This window comes from Heterocephalus glaber, unplaced genomic scaffold (assembly GCF_053883595.1).
Source record: "Heterocephalus glaber isolate CG9 unplaced genomic scaffold, H.glaber_assembly_v1.0 deba00001615, whole genome shotgun sequence".
NCBI classification, from domain to species: Eukaryota; Metazoa; Chordata; class Mammalia; order Rodentia; family Bathyergidae; genus Heterocephalus; species Heterocephalus glaber.
The window spans coordinates 308,130-324,142 of NW_028258386.1; the positions used below are offsets into that span (position 1 = coordinate 308,130).

At 58.3% G+C, this 16,013-nt stretch overlaps 1 protein-coding gene across 4 annotated transcripts in view; it reads right to left on the reverse strand.

The window, feature by feature from the left end:
* Window positions 1–16,013, reverse strand: part of Fgd5 (FYVE, RhoGEF and PH domain containing 5) — a 66,075-nt gene that overhangs the window by 24,738 nt on the left and 25,324 nt on the right. For all 4 annotated transcript variants that reach the window (XR_015445669.1, XM_004870480.4, XM_087196814.1 and 1 more), the window contains exons 3-5: window positions 10,814–10,946; window positions 3,961–4,019; window positions 3,843–3,873 (exon numbers count right to left, since the gene is read on the reverse strand). Coding sequence is in view for 3 of the 4 variants with exons in the window: in XM_004870480.4 (XP_004870537.2) it covers window positions 3,843–3,873; window positions 3,961–4,019; window positions 10,814–10,946 (223 nt within the window). In the remaining variant the exon portion in view is untranslated. The remainder of the gene's footprint in view (window positions 1–3,842; window positions 3,874–3,960; window positions 4,020–10,813; window positions 10,947–16,013) is intronic.

Genomic DNA, 16,013 nt, shown 5'->3' on the forward strand with positions numbered 1-16,013 from the left:
GGGTGCGGCGTTTCTGGGTGATCACTCTGTGATCGACTGTGGGGAGGGCCGACGCCATGAATGCCCTGAAAGTCACCTATTGTGCACTGGTGGTGGCCAGACTGTGGAGCAGACTGAACAGCTGGACGGTTAACCTCAGCGGAGTGGGACAGAGCACAGGCTGGGGATGGACTTGTAGCCACTCATAGAGCCGGAAGTCCCTGATATAGGACTGATGGATAGATGGATGGACAAATGTCCTGGCTAAAAGTCCCAGAGGATTTCAAAACGGCTAAGCAGGAATCATCAGGAAAATGCAGCTCAAAATTCAACGTATATAAACTAGGAAGCAAAATAAAAGACAGACAACAGGAGGAAGGAGACAGAGCTCTTGCACGAGGGAAGGGGTCAAGTGTGGAAGGGAGGGAGGGTGCGTGGGAAGGGGAAAGAACTGAGATGCGTGTGCCCATGTACCGGCATCCGAGATAAAGTCACAGAGGGAAACCACTGCCCACCACCAATATAGCCATGGCACCGAGTGATGACACTGACACGGGGTGGGTGGTGCTGTCACCACTCGGGGGGACAGGCTGCTTGACAGCCTCTCTGCTACCCTGAGGTCCCCCATGGCTGCACCCTGGAGAGGCCCAGCAGAGACTTGGGGTTCTTACCACCCGGCGACATGGATTTCTGATGTCTACAGGGGGCAAATAAGAGACACCGCAGATCTCAGGCCACAGGTCACAGCGCTGCCTCTCTAGACATGCGCCCACCGCCACCTTCCCACCCACCCTTAGCATCCACCTGTACTGTTGTCCGCTGAGCCTGCCCCCACCCTTCCTGACCTCAGCCTCCAGGACTCCCCAGCCACTCAGTGTGATGGCTCCCAACAGCCCTGTGTTTCCCCACCTGCTGTGGGACCTCGAAGAGGCAGTGTGTGGACCTGCTCAACACATATACCATGTGCTCTGAGTCAGTGTATGTGTGGTGGAAGCACGGCACGGGGCCCCAGTGCGTACATAGTACAAGGCCACCGGCATGGGGAGAGTCAGCTCTTCCCCAGGTGCAGGCCACAGAGCAAGGTGGGCGATTAGTGGTCAACACACCAAACCCAGCCCTGAAGGACGCAGAGCCAGACCAGAGGGAAGCACAGGGAGGTGCCAAGGAGCGGCCGGGGCAGCACCCCTGCCAGTCCCGTGACAGATGGGACCCCCCCCCCCCCCGCCCAGCAGCGCATCCACACAGGAGCGTGGTCCAGGCTGCAGCTTAGTCTCTGGAAACCTAAGAGGACGGAGTTGCAGCAACAGCAGCAGCCATCTGGGAAGCACTTTCGGGAATCACTGCAGGCAGAGCAGAGCAGAAGAGGAGGGAGGTGCTGTGAACTGGAAGCTCAGGTAGCAGGGCCCGGCTAGTGGGACGCGGGCAGAGGCCACGTCCCTTGTTCTGCTGTCACAGAACTTCTTCTGTCCTGTTGCCCTCAGCTGGCACCTGGATAAATGCACTGAGCAGAGCTCAGCTTTGACCAGTTCATCCAGCTTGCTTTGAAACTAGTTCACAAAGAAGTGGAAGAAGTCATCCAGTGACACTTGGAGTATTTCCAACAGGCTACTTGGGCTAGAAGGCACACACTTGTGCTTCCTCCCTTTCTCCTCCCTGCCTGGGACACTGATATGATGGCTAGAACTGCAGCAGCCACCCTGTGCTAGGAATAAGCTTCAAAGAATTCCAGAGATAGATGGGACCTTCAGCCTATGGCTTGTGGATTTCCTCCTCCTGGATTTATTTTGGGTGAGAGAGCAGCCCCCATACTAAGAGCTCATAACCGGGCTTTAGTTATGAGCAGTCAAGGACAATTCCTGACGCAGGATTAGTAGAAAAGGCACCATTTTCCAGGAAGGACCACAGCAATATCCCTCTCTCCCACCAGGGGATGCTGTCCCCTCCCTGAATGAGGGTGGACCTCTGGGACTTGACTAGGAGGGTGTGCAGGAAGTCACTTGTGATGCCCAGGCAAGGCAGTAAAAATGCCATGTGTTTCCTCCTGCCTGCTGCTTAGGCCTCAAGCTTGACGCCAGCTGCAAAGAGCCCAGGCCCAGCCTCGAAATGCCACAGAGAGGCTGTTGGGGCCACAGCGTGGGACTCACCACCCAATGTGTGTAGGAGGACGAGGGGTAGGCATGCCCTGCCATGGAGGGACTCTGCTCTGGAATCTCCCTGGTGTGCAGCAAGCACAGAATCTCCACCCACTCCTGGCCTTGCCTGCCCTCGCCCGGCATCCACGCACAGGGAGTCACCCCCAGCTCCCTGAGCCGTCGGGTGCTCACCAGGCCCCTGAGCCTTCTCCAGACCCGACTTGGCCTCTGGTGCCTGGGGACCATGCCACGCCGCCCTGCCCTCCTGCCCCCCAGCACCTCCAAGTCAGTCTCAGGGTTCTCTTGTGAACATCCCGGTGACCCCAAGGTGCAAGGACTCCCGCTGGGCGAGCTGAACAGTCGCACAGGAGCGGAAGTAGCTCCCCCTCTGCAGCCACTGTGCAGGAGAAACCCATGCCGGGCTGGTTCTGGGCTTGGCCAGCTGGGCTCCGAGCCCATCTCAGAGACTTCCTGTGAGGCTCCCAGAACCAATGGGCAAGCTTGGTGGACAGATGGAGGGGTGGAAAAAGGGACGGATGGACAGATGGACAGATGGAGGAATGGACAGAGAGGGACGGACAGATGGAGGGATGAACGGATGGAGGGGTAGAAGGAGGGATGGACAGGTGGAGAGGTGCAAGGGTAGAGGGGTGAAAGGAGGGACGGATGGACAGATGGATGGAGGGTGGGCGAGTGGCTGCTCGGTTAGCTGGGTGGGTGGGTAGGTGGTGGGGTGGTTGGGCAGGGAGGTGGACAGTGAGCGGCTGCTGAGGGGGGCGAACAGGCGCACAGAGTGTGGGGAGACCGGGGGACCACGGCAGGAAGGGCGGCGGGTGGCAGTGGAGAGGGTGCCTGGGGCTGGAGGGTGCACAGGCTCCAGGTGCCAGCGGGCGGATGACCTCAGACTGGGGCCATGAGGGGTGTCATCCTCGCAGGCGCAGTGGGGTGAATGGGCCTGAAGCACATTTCCAGCCATGAGCTCCCTGATCTCATTGCTCTTTCTCAGCATTTGGATTGGGTCAGCAGCTGACAGGAAGCGGTATCCACACGGATAGATGCCACCGGGTTAGGGGCTCATAACACAGCTGTAAGCCAGAGCCTGGCCCTTGGCAAGGCAGGAGCAGGGCTAGAGGACCTCAGGGGCGTCCTCTGCCGCACTGACCCGTCCTGTGTGAGGCGGGGACGGGCCAGTTCCCTCCCCACCCCCCACTGCCCTGTGACAGTCCCCTCCCCAGGCCAGGGACCAGACTCCTGGGGCCACACCCTGTACTCCTGATGGCCCCATCCCTCATCTGTCCCCTGCATGGCTGAGAGGTCCCCAGCACAGGACTTGTGGGGGCAATCCCGATGGCCTGGCAGGGGCCCCGAGTCTAGCTTTGTCCCTCCGACACGTGAGGGAGCCCGTGCCCAGCCTGGGCATCAGAGATCATTGTTCCCAGGGCTGGGTGCCGTGGATGCCTCTGTTTCCCTGAGCTGCTGTCACCTTCTCCACAGGCTCCGTCCCCAGCCTCATAGGAGCTGGCACACATAGCAGTGCCCGGCTGCCCCTCTGGCCCTCCCAACACCCCTCAGGGACCCCAGTGTGCCCCATATCCCGGGCCAGGCATCAGCACACAGCTTCCCAGAAAGTGGCTGGGCCTGCTGCTGCCAGCCTGATGACAGAAACCACTGCTGCCCCTGAGTCACAGTTGTGACAGGGCCATGAGCAAGGACAGTGACCGAGGCACTTACCAGGCACACGAGCCCCAGTGTCTGCAGGAACCTGCGAGAAGAGGGGTGTGGTGTGTTAGCATCCCAGGCACACTGGGGGGCGAAGGGCGGGCCAGCCTCAAGGGCAGCGGGGACTCACGCTCTCTCTGATGACAGCAGCTCCTGCGCGATGACCAGGGCTCGGGATGGTCCTTGCACCTGAGGGAACAGAGTGGTCAGCAGAGAGACCTAGGGCCACTGCGTGTTCCCCAGAGTGGCTCATCCTCCCTGTCTTTGGTGCAGATATGGCTCAGGCCTGGCACAGGGCCATCAGGGTCCTGACCATGCTCTGGGCCACCCCGGCTCATGCCAGGGAGCTTTCTGAGTGTTCGCCTGAGGGAGGGACTGAGCCTGTCACGCTGCCGCCTCTGCGTGGCCAGAGCTCCTTCGTGACCGAGATGTTGGTGGGCAAGTGCAGGGGTGGCAAGGCAGGTGGCCCTCGGGGCACGTAGGGCACCAGGCACATGCAGGCTCCTGTCAGCTCCAGCCCCGCCTCCCACACACTTGCTCTCCAAGGCCAGCTTCGGTCTCCCTGTGTGTGGACGAAGAACCACTCGACGCCCTCTGAGCTGACCCTCTGAGACCAATGGGAGGCTCACTACCCAAGGAGACCGACAGCAAGGTCTGGTTACAAGCGCAGACTCCAGAACTGGACTGCTGCCCTGACTCACTGGCTGAATGGCCCCTTAGCCTTCCACACCTCGAACTTCTGGTGTGACCTGGGCCAGGCCATGCGATGGATAATAAGCTACGCATGTGTGTGTGCAGACCTCTGTTCACACTTCCCTTGCACCTGGCTATCACTGGGATCATTGGGCTGATTCTCTTGCTGGGGTGGATTCAGCATGGGCCCGAGGGCCTGGGTTGGAGGAGAAGGGAAATGTGGGGTCCAGCAGGTTGGAAGCTGTGGACACAGGACAGCCACCTCCTTGGACAGAGCCCTGGCCTCTTTGGAGCCCCAGCAGTGGTCTTTGTCCCTTCATGTGTCCTCAGAGCAGCTGGCGAGTCAGATGCAGTGCACAGCATGCAGCAGGCACTAAATAAACACATTTCTCTCCCAGCCAGCCCATCCTGAAATTTCCTGGCCTGTAACAAAGTGTGTTTGGAGTTTCTGCCTCTCTGAGGCCATTCACACTGGGCAAGCCTTGGCGGTGGCCCCATCTGCGTCCCCTGCAGGCTTGGAGGAGCGGAGGGGACATTGAGGCCCAAGATGTCCCTGCCGCCCTAGGGTACCAGTTGGACTTGTATCTGCCTCCCGCACCCTCAGGGCTGCTAGGGCTCAGGCAGTCACATGCATGTAAGACCCTGTGAGGGAAACCACACTCTGCTGGTCCAGGAGACCCTGTGGAGTCCCCACACAGAGAGCCGTTCCTGGGGAGAGGACAGCAGCCAGGAGATTCCTGCGTGGTTTCTTCCCACAGGATGAGGACAGGGGTCATAGTGACCTGCAGCCTCCCAAGCCACCCAGCCCAGGAGTCCCCTTTCTGTCCCTGAGCCTGGGGCAGTTACTTCTTGGCTCTGAGGTCATCTGCAAAGCAGGAGCCCTGGTGACCCTGACTCGACGGTGAGGCAGCGGCACAGATGAGGAAACCCAGGTCCCACCAGCTGCCTACTAAGTGGCAGGGCCTCGCAGAGCCCAACAGTCTGGCACCGACTTGTGGTGGCTCTGTCCCGAGAAGCCCTGCTGATGTCACAAGTCACAGATGTACACAACCTATCATGGTGACAAGCGCTGGTGCTCCTAGCCAGTAGGGATGCTGAGGCAGGAGGATCCCTTGAGTCCAGAAGTTTCAGACCAGCCTGGGCAACACAGTGAGACACTGTCTCAAAACATGTGTGTTTGGTACCCCAACAAACCCACTGCAAAGCTGAGAAAGCTGTAAGTCGGGGACCACAGCATGTGGTAAATGGTGCCCCTGCTCTCGGTAGCTCTGGCTGGTGGGGTCTGCCCTCCAGAGGTCATGTGACCGTGGGGGGCTGCTCAGAACCAGGGTGAGCCCAGCTTGCAGGACCAGGCAAGGAATAGTGGGAGCCTTTCCCTGCCTGGCATAGGCTGCTGGGGTCATGGCGGCAGGCAGTGGGGACAGACTTCGGGCTTCTCTGCATGACCCAGCTTCCAGCCAGATGGACTTCAGGGTGACGATGCATCTTTGCCAGGGCCAGGCACATCTGGGCGGTGCCCCCTGGGTGTTTAAGGGGATGTTTGTTTAGCCATGAAACTTACTCGAAGTTGAAACAGGGTCGGAGCAGGCAGGGCCCATGCAGCTCCTCTCTCAGGCTGGGACTGGGGGTGGAGGTGACAGCCGGTGGCCCTGGCCCAGCCAAGCTTCCTCCCGGGACACCAGCAAACTGTCTGGTTCAGTCCTGGCCACAACCCGCGGTGGCCAGGAGGGACCATCTGTCCTCCAGGGACTCCCGAGTCAGGAGTGTTGGTCTTCTGTCTCTGTGCCTCAGTTTCTCCAGCTCTTAGGTGGGGGTGCCTGGCCACCATCTGCAAACCAGCCCCCCGGGGTGTGGTCCAAGGACCTCTGGTCCCATCCTTGCCCTCTGATGCCCCTCACATGGGTGACAGCTCCGAGGACTGATGTGGACAGCGGGCGAGCCTGGTGAGAATGTGCGGCCCACACCACGCTGCTGCTGATAGGTGCTGCTCATTTTAGAAAACAGAGGTTTTCCCTACAAAATGCTGCTTATGTTGACATGTAATGAGTTCACATTTCACATGAATTTAAACTCAGAAGTTCTAACATCTCAGGTTGCCCCTGTGACATGCTGGATCTGGCTCAGGGCGGCTGTCACTGGGGCCCAGGACCAGGTGGTATCACCCAGGGACAGGGAGGGCAGCCTGTGTGGCCACTGGGAGTCCCTGTGTATCCAGGGTCGGGGTGGCCTGTGGCAGTGTCTCATGCCAACCCAGGGAAGGGAGTCCCCTGGCCCCACTGCCCCAAGCAGACACTGTCACTCCCGAGGCTCAGCGGGTCAGGAATTGGTTCCAGCGCAGCCCCCCACAGCAGCAGAGAACTTGTGACAGGAGCTCTGGACAGCACTCGTTGTTGACTGAAGTATTTTGTGACAGGATCTTGCTAAGTTGCCCAGGCTGGCCTTGAACTCATGATCTTCCTGCCTCAGCCTCCTGAGGACTGGCATGGCAGACTTGTGGCATGCCCGTGCCTGGCAAGAGTGCTCATTTTCTTCTTCTTTTCCACTCTCATCTCCCTCTCATCTTTCCTCATCCCCGGATCCTCTCCATCTCCACAAAGTCTATCTCCTTGTTTCCTATGACTTTTCTTTTATTGCTCTTTAAATTACTAAAACTCAGGCCAGGAATTTAGCTCAGTGGTTCCAACACCTGCCTCGTAAGCGCAAGGTCCCAAGTTTGATCCCTGGTACAAAAAAAAAAATGACTAAATCTCTGTGTTTCTCATAGGAGAAGCCATGCAATATTGAAGCTTGTGTGTCTGATTTATTTCACTTAATATTATGGTCTCAAGGGGCGAGGGAATTAGCTCAGTGGTTTCGATGCCCGCTGGGCAAGCCCAAGGACCTGAGTTTGATCCCCTGTATCAAAAAAAAAAATATATGGTCTCCAGGTCCATCTATTTTCCTACAAATGACTCAAGTTTATCCTTCTTTGTTTTTTTTTTTGGTACCAGGGATTGAACTTGGGACCTTGGGTTTGTGAGGCAGGTGCTGGAACCACTGAGCTAAATCCCTGGCCCAAGTTTATCCTTCTTTATGACACAATATTACTCCATGGTGAGTAAATACCACATTTTCTTTATTCATTCATCTGTTGATGGACACACAGACTGCTTCTAAGATTTGGCCATTGTGAGCTGTGCTGCTATAACCATGGGTGTGCATGGATCACTGTAATATGATGAGTTTAACTCTTTTGGGAAGATACCTAGGAGGGGAATAGGTGGGTGGAATGGAATTTCTAGCTTCAGATTTTGAGGAATCTCCATCCTGATTTCCATAGTGGTTGTGCTCGTTCACACTCCCACCAACAAGGTAAATGGGTTCCTTTTCCCACTCAGCCTCGCCAGCATTTGTTATTGGTTGATTTCACCATGACGGCTGCTCTTTCTCAAGCAGGATGGAATCGCGTTGTTTTTTTCCTTTGCATTTCTTGACGGTGGCGGTGGTGTTGAGCATTTCTCGTGTATTCGTTGGCCGTTTGTCTTTCTTCCTCTGAGAAGGGTCTGCTCCTTTCGGTTGCCCATGTTTTGCCTGTGTCTCTCACTCTGGCATCCGAGGTCTTCACCTGTCCCAGCTGTGAGCCTGTCTGGGGAGCGCTGGCCGAGCCTCGCCCACTCAGCAGGTCATTGTCCCCTCTGCTGGTGGCTTCCTTTGATCCAACCCAATGTGCCATTCACCCAGCTGCCCAGCTCCTGGGACCACACAGAGCAGGGGACGAGAGGGGAGTGGCTCAGCTCAGGGACCAGTGTGCATGTGCATGGGCTGTGCTCCCCAGAGAGCTCTGACTGTGGGGACCCTGCCCGGGTGCAGGCACAGTCTGCAGGGACCAGAGAAATGGTGTGCTGCCCTGGGGTTGGAGGATGAGGTCCTGGGAGAGCTGGCCCCTCTCCCGACCTGGCTGCGGGCTGCTGTGGGCAACTTCTGCTGGTGACACACTGAGCAGAGCTGTCCTGAGTCCCCACAGCCCTGTGCATGCCAGGCTCCTGTGTCTCCCTCAAGGCCCCCACACTCCCCTCACAGGAGTGGAATCTTTGAACGAGTGCCCACTGTGCTGGCTCTGTCACCCAGCCCCACGTCCTGCAGGTTCACATTCATTGTCACAAACGGGAGGGCTCCTTTTCAGGGCTGAGTGATATTCCCCTGTAGGTGCACACACATTAGCATGTGGGTGTGCAGCTCCCATGTGTGCCTCTATCTGTTCACACGGGGGACATGAAGAGGGGGACTTAGGTGTACAGATGCAGCAGTGCCTTTGGGGTCTCCAGTCCCCGGGGCCTGGTGGCAGAGCCCTCACTGCCGATGGCCTGGAGGGTGTTTGGGTGGCAGCCTGGGCCCCACTGAACACCGTGTGACTTGCTGCATTTCCAGCAAGCTCCTATATGGCTACAGCTGCCCCACACGCAGGAAGTCTGTGTTTGCTCCCCTCACTTAGGGGAAGGGGCTGAGCCTAATGTCCAGCTCAGGGGGCTCCCTCCAGGCGTCTCTTCCCTTCTAGACTGAACCACTGAGGAAGTGCAGGGTGGGGCAGCACAGTGACAGAGCAGGGACAGGTACAGTAGGGTGACCAGGTGACGCAGGTGCACCTGGAGGGCCATGCCCCACTTCTGCTGTCTGGGGGTCAGGCATTGCTCAGTGGGATGGACACTGCCAGCCTCTGATGTACCTTTCATGTGGCCACAGCCACTGTCAAACCTTCCAAGTCTCGGCTCCTCTCCCCCTCCTGCCACCTGTGCCCTCTGCGGTCTGGGGTGGGCGGGAGAGGGTGTCCACATGCGTGGGGGCGGTGGCCTCAGCCTCCTGGCCTGGTGCCCAGGTCTCTCTCAGTGCACCTGGCTTCCCAGGCCCCCAACACGCCAGCCGCTCTGCCTGTCTCCTCTAGGCCTGCTCTTCTAGGACTGGAGAAGGGAAACGTTTCCCCCATTTTCCATCCTGGGGCGGGAGGGATCTTTGCCTTTTGGAGAAATAAATTTCTCTGACCCTGGGGGACAAGGGAAAGAGGAGGGAGTGACCTCTCGGTCCTCATTTCCACTTGCTGCGCAGGGGTGGGGCTTCCGACTGACCTTTGCTCTGGCCCCAGCAGGGAGCAGTCGGCCCTGTCCCTGGGGAGACTGAAACCATGTCTGATACTCAGTCCTGCTTGGGATCTGCCCTAGAGATTGTGCTTTTCCCTTGCGGTGTAAGGAGCCAGGACTCTGCATGGCTTGGCCGGCGCTCCCCTCTGAGACCTCACACGTGCGTGCACCAGGAGGTGTGTGAATGGGGCACGCTGCAGTGGGGCGAGCAGGACACAGAACAGGAGCCATTTCTGGGGTGCAGGAAAGCCCCAACATGGCTGCAGTGGATGTGTGGCCCCGAGAGCCCGTAGCACAGAGCTCTGAGCCGCTCTGAGGAAATCCCTGGATTTCTCCTGGTTTGATGATTTCTGCACAAACATCAGCTCTACCAACAGTGTTCTCTCTCCCCCAAGCTCCAAATCAACACATGAGGGACCTGTCTGTGGTGCCGAGCCCATGGCACTGTCACTGTGGGCATCATGGCAAGGGTGGTACCCTGCACTGTCCCTCCCTCTTTGTCCCAAGAGGGTCCACAGCCACGACGTCAGGTCAGACAGGGATACTGAGGGCAGGAGGTTCCAAAGCTGCCTGCGCCTCTCAACCAGCAAGTGGCTGGGCCAGTTGAACTCCCTGCCCCCGTGACCCCAGCCCTGCCCCTACTGGGGTGGCTCAGGCAGCTGTCAGGGTCTGGGTCCAGGGCTCTGGGGCTTCCTACACCAAGTCCAGGCCCTGTGGACTCAGAGACAGCAGAGGATGTGAGCACTGCAGCCTGTAGGATCTGAACCCTTGGCCCTGTTCCCTGAAGACTCTGGGGACACTGCCTACCCAGGACCTGGGTCCCCAGGCTGCGTAGAGAGGATGGGATCACACGAGTTCCTCAGAGTGCAGGTGCTGTTACTCTGAGGAGTAGGGGTCCCCTGTGACCTGGGCCCCTCACCTCACAGTGCTCAGAGGGGCAGGGACCAGCTATCTCCTTGTTGCTTTGGGAACAAAGTCCTCTGCACCCCTCAGTGCTCCTTGCCCTGGGGACCCCATCACCCAGATGGGGAGACTGAGGCCAAGAGCTCAGGCTGAGGAGCTATGCTCCAGCCACCAAACCCGGCTCTGGATGCCTCAACACCTCAGAGCTGAGTGGCTCCAGGCAGCTCTTCCCACTCTCTCCATCTACTGCCCCCCGCCCCCACCTCCCACGCCTACCTTGTGTGTGACGCTGGGGTCCCTTGGGGTGTCGTCCTCCTCCTCAGAACTGCCCTGCTCCTCCTCGGATGCGAGGTCCCCTCTGGGCACTGTTGCTGAGACAGGACAGACCTTGTAGGGCTCGGTGTAGGCACTGGGCAGAGGGAGAGAGGGTCAGAGCTGCCTGCTGGCAGGGCCACCTCCACTCGGCATCCCCTACCCCGGGGCTGCCCACGGCTGAGGCTGGAGTTGGGCCGCCACATGTGCTCCACACACTGCCCGCTTCATGCTGGGTGGGGCCAGCAGGGAGAACCCAGAGAAGCAGCGGTGGAGGGGCACTGGCTCCTCTCCTGCTCCAAAACCTCCTGTGGCTCCCTCCAGCCCTGCCATCATGGCTCTGACACTTCTCACAAAACCACTTTTGTGCTCCAGGTCCAGGAACCTGGTCACACTTCACTTTTATGACTCACTCACTCCTGCTTCCCGGCCTGCCCAACAGAAGCTCCGGCATGATGGGCTCGGGTATGTGACCCCCATGGCTGAGTCCATGGAGCTGGCCAGGCCCCAGGCCTCCTGGAGCTGCTTCTCAACCATGCTGGAGCCAGAACTGTGGCTTCATCTCCAGAATGCCTGGTGTCCAGGCCGCCAGCGGTGTGCCAGAGCAGCTGGGCCTTCCTGTGCATGGGGGCCACGGCCAGCAGAAGGCACAGGGGCTGCGATGGCAGCCTGTCCTGCGGGCTCTGACTTCATGGCGACTCCCTCCCCTCAGCTCACACCTCATCTTCCTTTCTGAAACTGACTTTCTTGGCCTTGTCTTTCAAGGGAGAGCCAACAAGCGTACTTTACACAAGTTACACGCCTCCCACCGGCTGCTGAGTGTGCCTGTCCCTCCCTCCCAGGACCCCCAGGAAGGAGTGGTCCTCAGTTGGGTCAGGAGCACCTCGTCTGCTTCACCTCCTCAAAATTCTCCTGTCGACATCCCTGAGTCCCTGGCCTCTGTGGCCCAGGCCATGTCCCACCTGGGTGTCCATGGCAGCTGCTTTCCCATCCCTGTCACCCAATCGCCTCCAGGTCAGAGCCACCTTCTCAAAGCCCACTCTGATCGAGTGGCTCCTTGCTTAAAACTCCTCAGGCCCCACAGCTCAGCCCATCCAGCTTCACAGAGCCTGGGAGCTGAGAACATGGCCGACACAGGCCCCTGAACGTTCGAGGGTCCTGTCTCTGAGGCTGAATCCGAGCCGCATGGGTTCAGGCAGCACTGTGGAGCTGTGTCTCACCATGTTACCATGTCACTGAGTCTTGAGGGTCAGGCAGGAGGGAGCAGAGATGCAAGCCTGGGCCCCTGAGTTGAGAGCCTGGTCTGCACTCCAACCTGGCTGCTTCCAAGCTGCTCAGCGCCTGGCCCGCGGCAGCACTGGCAGAGTACTCTGTTCACTGCACGGTGTGAATGGCAACTACCATGGGCATCAAACAGCATGGAGCAGGATGGCACCCAGCACATCCAAGCTGAGCAAGCACTGGCTCTGCCCTCTCTGCCTCTGGTGGGTTATCAGATTTGCCCATTGGCATGATGAAGACCAGGGGTCAGAGGGCACCTGGTCTGCATCCTGGCTGAGCCTGTGGGGCTCAGAACATCTCTACAGCACCTTGAAACTGCTGGCTCCTGTGGTGCCTTGCCTGGGGACTCTCCAGGAAGTAGGCATATGCTCGCCCCAAGAGGGGCTTGCTGTGGAGTCACATGCTGGGGAAATCAGGTGTTTGGCACCATCAATTCAGTGACCATGAGGCCTAAGACTTGGGATCAGTAGAGGACAGTTGCTGTGTGACCTTTGACAATTCACTCAGACTCTTTGTTTCTCACCTGTAAAGTAGGGATAGCAATGCAGGTTCATAGTGGGACTGAACAGAAGAAGCCATCACCTGGCATGGAGCAGGTCCTCTGGCCAGGGCAGAAGAACTTGTGGAGACTCAACTGAGCTGTCTACCTCTACTCTATTTTATTTTTTTTAATTTTATTTTTAGTACTGGGAACTGAACTCAGGTCCTTGCACTGGCGAGGCAGGCGGTGGAACCACTGAGCTAAATCCCCAGCCCTCTACCTCTACTCTAGGAGCATGAGTTTAAGCTGTGTGAAAGAGCTGGTCACCTTAAGTGACTCACTGTGAGGACGCGTGCCCCCCTTTGCATGAGGACCAGCGCCGTCCAACTGTCCAACTCCATCTGGGGTCATAGGCCCCAGAGCTGCAGTCTGGGCACAGCCAGGGCTGGAGCTCATGAGGCAGCAGAATGCTCCCCGGGAGACGATGTGCTGATGTGCCGGGCACATGCAGCTGGATGGGGCGGGGCCTCCCTGGCCACCGGCCAGTGGGGGGGGATGAGATGGGGCCTAGCTGGGTGACCTGAAGCTGGGAAGGGGGACAGGGACAGAGAGGCCCCGAGAGCAGAGGCAGCAGGGTGCTTGGAGGGGCAGCGGGATACAAATCAGGGACCCCAAGCCCTCACATCTGCGCTCCTCCCACATCAGCCCCTGGTGCCCTGAGATCCCTTGGTCTCCAGCAGCTCCTCAAATCTGACCCCTGTGAGCTCCATTCCTCAAAGGGATGGTGGGGTCTCTGGGAAGACAGGGACCATCTGTGCTGAGGGGCCAGGCCTTCGATGGAGAGCAGGGTACAGAGGACGCTTACACGGTAACAGGAGCCCAGGGGACCAGGGTCCCCCGACACCCCAAGTAACTGGAGCCATGTGACTATCTGGGGGCAGTGTCTCCGATCTGTGAGACGAAGGTGGGGACAGACAGAGGGACGGGTGCAGGTACAGGACACCTGGGTGTCCCCTCGGAGAGATGTGTGGTGTCCCCAGGTTAGCAGGGGTGGACTTGTGACAGCTCCAGAGAGAGGCACTTTGAAAACTTAACCTCCATGTCTTGCCTCAACCTCTCTTTCTGCCTCCAAGGGATCCCCACATGGACCCTCATGGGGCTGTGTGTGCACCTCGAGCCTTGAGTGCTGTGCCAGTGAAGCTTCGTCCAGGTCATGGAGGATCCATGCCCGGCTTCTCTGGGGCCTGCAGTGTGCACAGGGTGGATGGACCACACTGGGTCGAACCTGCTACAGGTGGGCATATGGGTTGTGCTAGGCTCTGTGTGGACTTGCATTTCATTTCTAGTGCTAGCAGCAAGGGTGGGGTTGCTGGGTCCCATGGCCCCTCTGTGTTATTACCTGGAGGTGCAGCCCACTCCCACCCTGCCTGCAGCTGAGGCCCTGAGTCCCCCAAAGCTGGGCCAGCACTCAGTGAAGCTAAGCTCTTCCCTCGGAGCCCCATGCATTTCCAGGGTATGTTGCTATCCCGATTGCTTCTGGGCTTTTCCCAAGCAAATGCTGTCATTTTCCTGGCCAAGGAGGAAGAAGGAAACACAATGAGGGCCACGCTTTGCTTTTGGATGATCAAGAAGGGACTCAGGTTGAAGGAAATAAAAACTATACTGCCCGATGTTCCATGGAAGCCTGGTAAAATGACAGATGAACAGCGAAGTCACTGGTGCTAGGCTGTTGCAGGCCTTGGGACACAGCGGCCTCTGCTGTGCTGAGACAGGGGTGTCCAGGGCCAGAGTGGAAGTGAGGTCACTGGGGACAGCTCTGGAAGGGGATGGGGCGGAGCAATAGGGCCACTTGATCGTGGACTAGAGCTGCCCATAATGTGAGCCAAAGTAAACCTTTCTCTTAATAAGTTGATGATCTCAGCTTGCATTTTCTTTGTCTTTTTGTGGTACCAGGGACTGAACCCAGGGCCTTCCACTGAGTTATATTCCTGGTACTTCTTCATTTTTATTTTAGGACAGGATCTCATTAAATTGTCCAGAACCTGTGATCCTCCTGCCTCAGCCTCCCAGAGTGCTGGAATCACAGCCTCTCCTCCGCATGCCCAGCTGTCTCAGCTGTGTATACAGTGACAGAAGCTGACAGACACACAGATGGGAGCAGCAGAGGCTGGGCCTGCACTTCCGGGCCTCTAGGTAACCCCTGACCTCAACCTCTCAGCCACTTCCAGTGTCCTGGGATCAGAGTTTCAGAGTCTGACAGCCTGGGGCTGGTGGGAACTGTTCCCCTGCCTGCCTCAGTTTCCTCTTCTGTGAGGTGGAGGTGGCGACAACACTTACGCCCCCAAGACGAAACAGAGGAGAAGTGTGGTGAGTTTATTGTACCACAGTTGGAGGCCGGGCTGAGCTGATCTGCAGAGCTCCTGTGCACTTACCCCTGCTGCCTGCCTTCTCTGTGGCATCAGGCAGTCCTTTCCCCTCTCTGGGCCCTGGAGACTGAGTCCCTCCCTACTGTGAAGTCTGGGATTCTGTGTCCGACGCTGAGCACCTGCACCAATGGCCCCTGCTGCATCTCCATCCACCACAGGCAACTGAACCACAATTCCCTGGCACACTTGAGATTTGCATTCCCCTCTCTGCACCACAGGGAGACCACAGCGCTCACCTCCCCACAGTTCCGAAGCTGAGCAGGCAGCCACGGTGTCTTCCTTCCAGCCTCCCCACCATGTGGGCACAGCCAGCCAGGGACAGCAGGCAGCAGCCCAGGTTGGGCAGATGCCGTGGGTGCTACAGGTGCCTGGCCACGGTGTCCTGCATATCAGCATCCCCACTTTATAGGTGGATAGGTGTGGAGGGGAAGGTTCCAAGCTTGAAGTGCACTTGGAATGGGCTTCAGAGCTGTCCGCACATGGGGTGTCCACACTACTCCTGCCAGTAGTCGTAGCTAAAACTGAGTGCAGAGTGGATTGCATTTTGGAGCCACCTCTGGGGCTCAGAATCCCTCCATGTGGAAGGCACTATGGTTGTCCCACATTCCAGCTCAGAGGGGTTCCATCTCTGCTGGGTCCCCTCAGCCGCCCCTTCCTCCACTGACCCCACGTAGCCCAGTGACGACCCAAAGCCAGGCTGCCCGTCAGACACGTCCACCTCAGGTCACTGCTGCCTCCTCCACACCAACGGGGAGGGTGGCACCCGGGCAGGACCAGCCCATGAGCTGTGACCCACGAGAGGTGCCGGGACAGAGTGAGCTCAGTGCCACCGGCCCAGGAAGCAGGCCAGGCCTTTCTGACATGAGAGAACACCAGTGGCATGTATGGGAGATGGGGACGTGGATGGAGGGCACAGGTCTTGGTCACCAAGGGCAGACACAGAGAGGAGGAGCCGCTTGAGATGCATGCTTAGGAC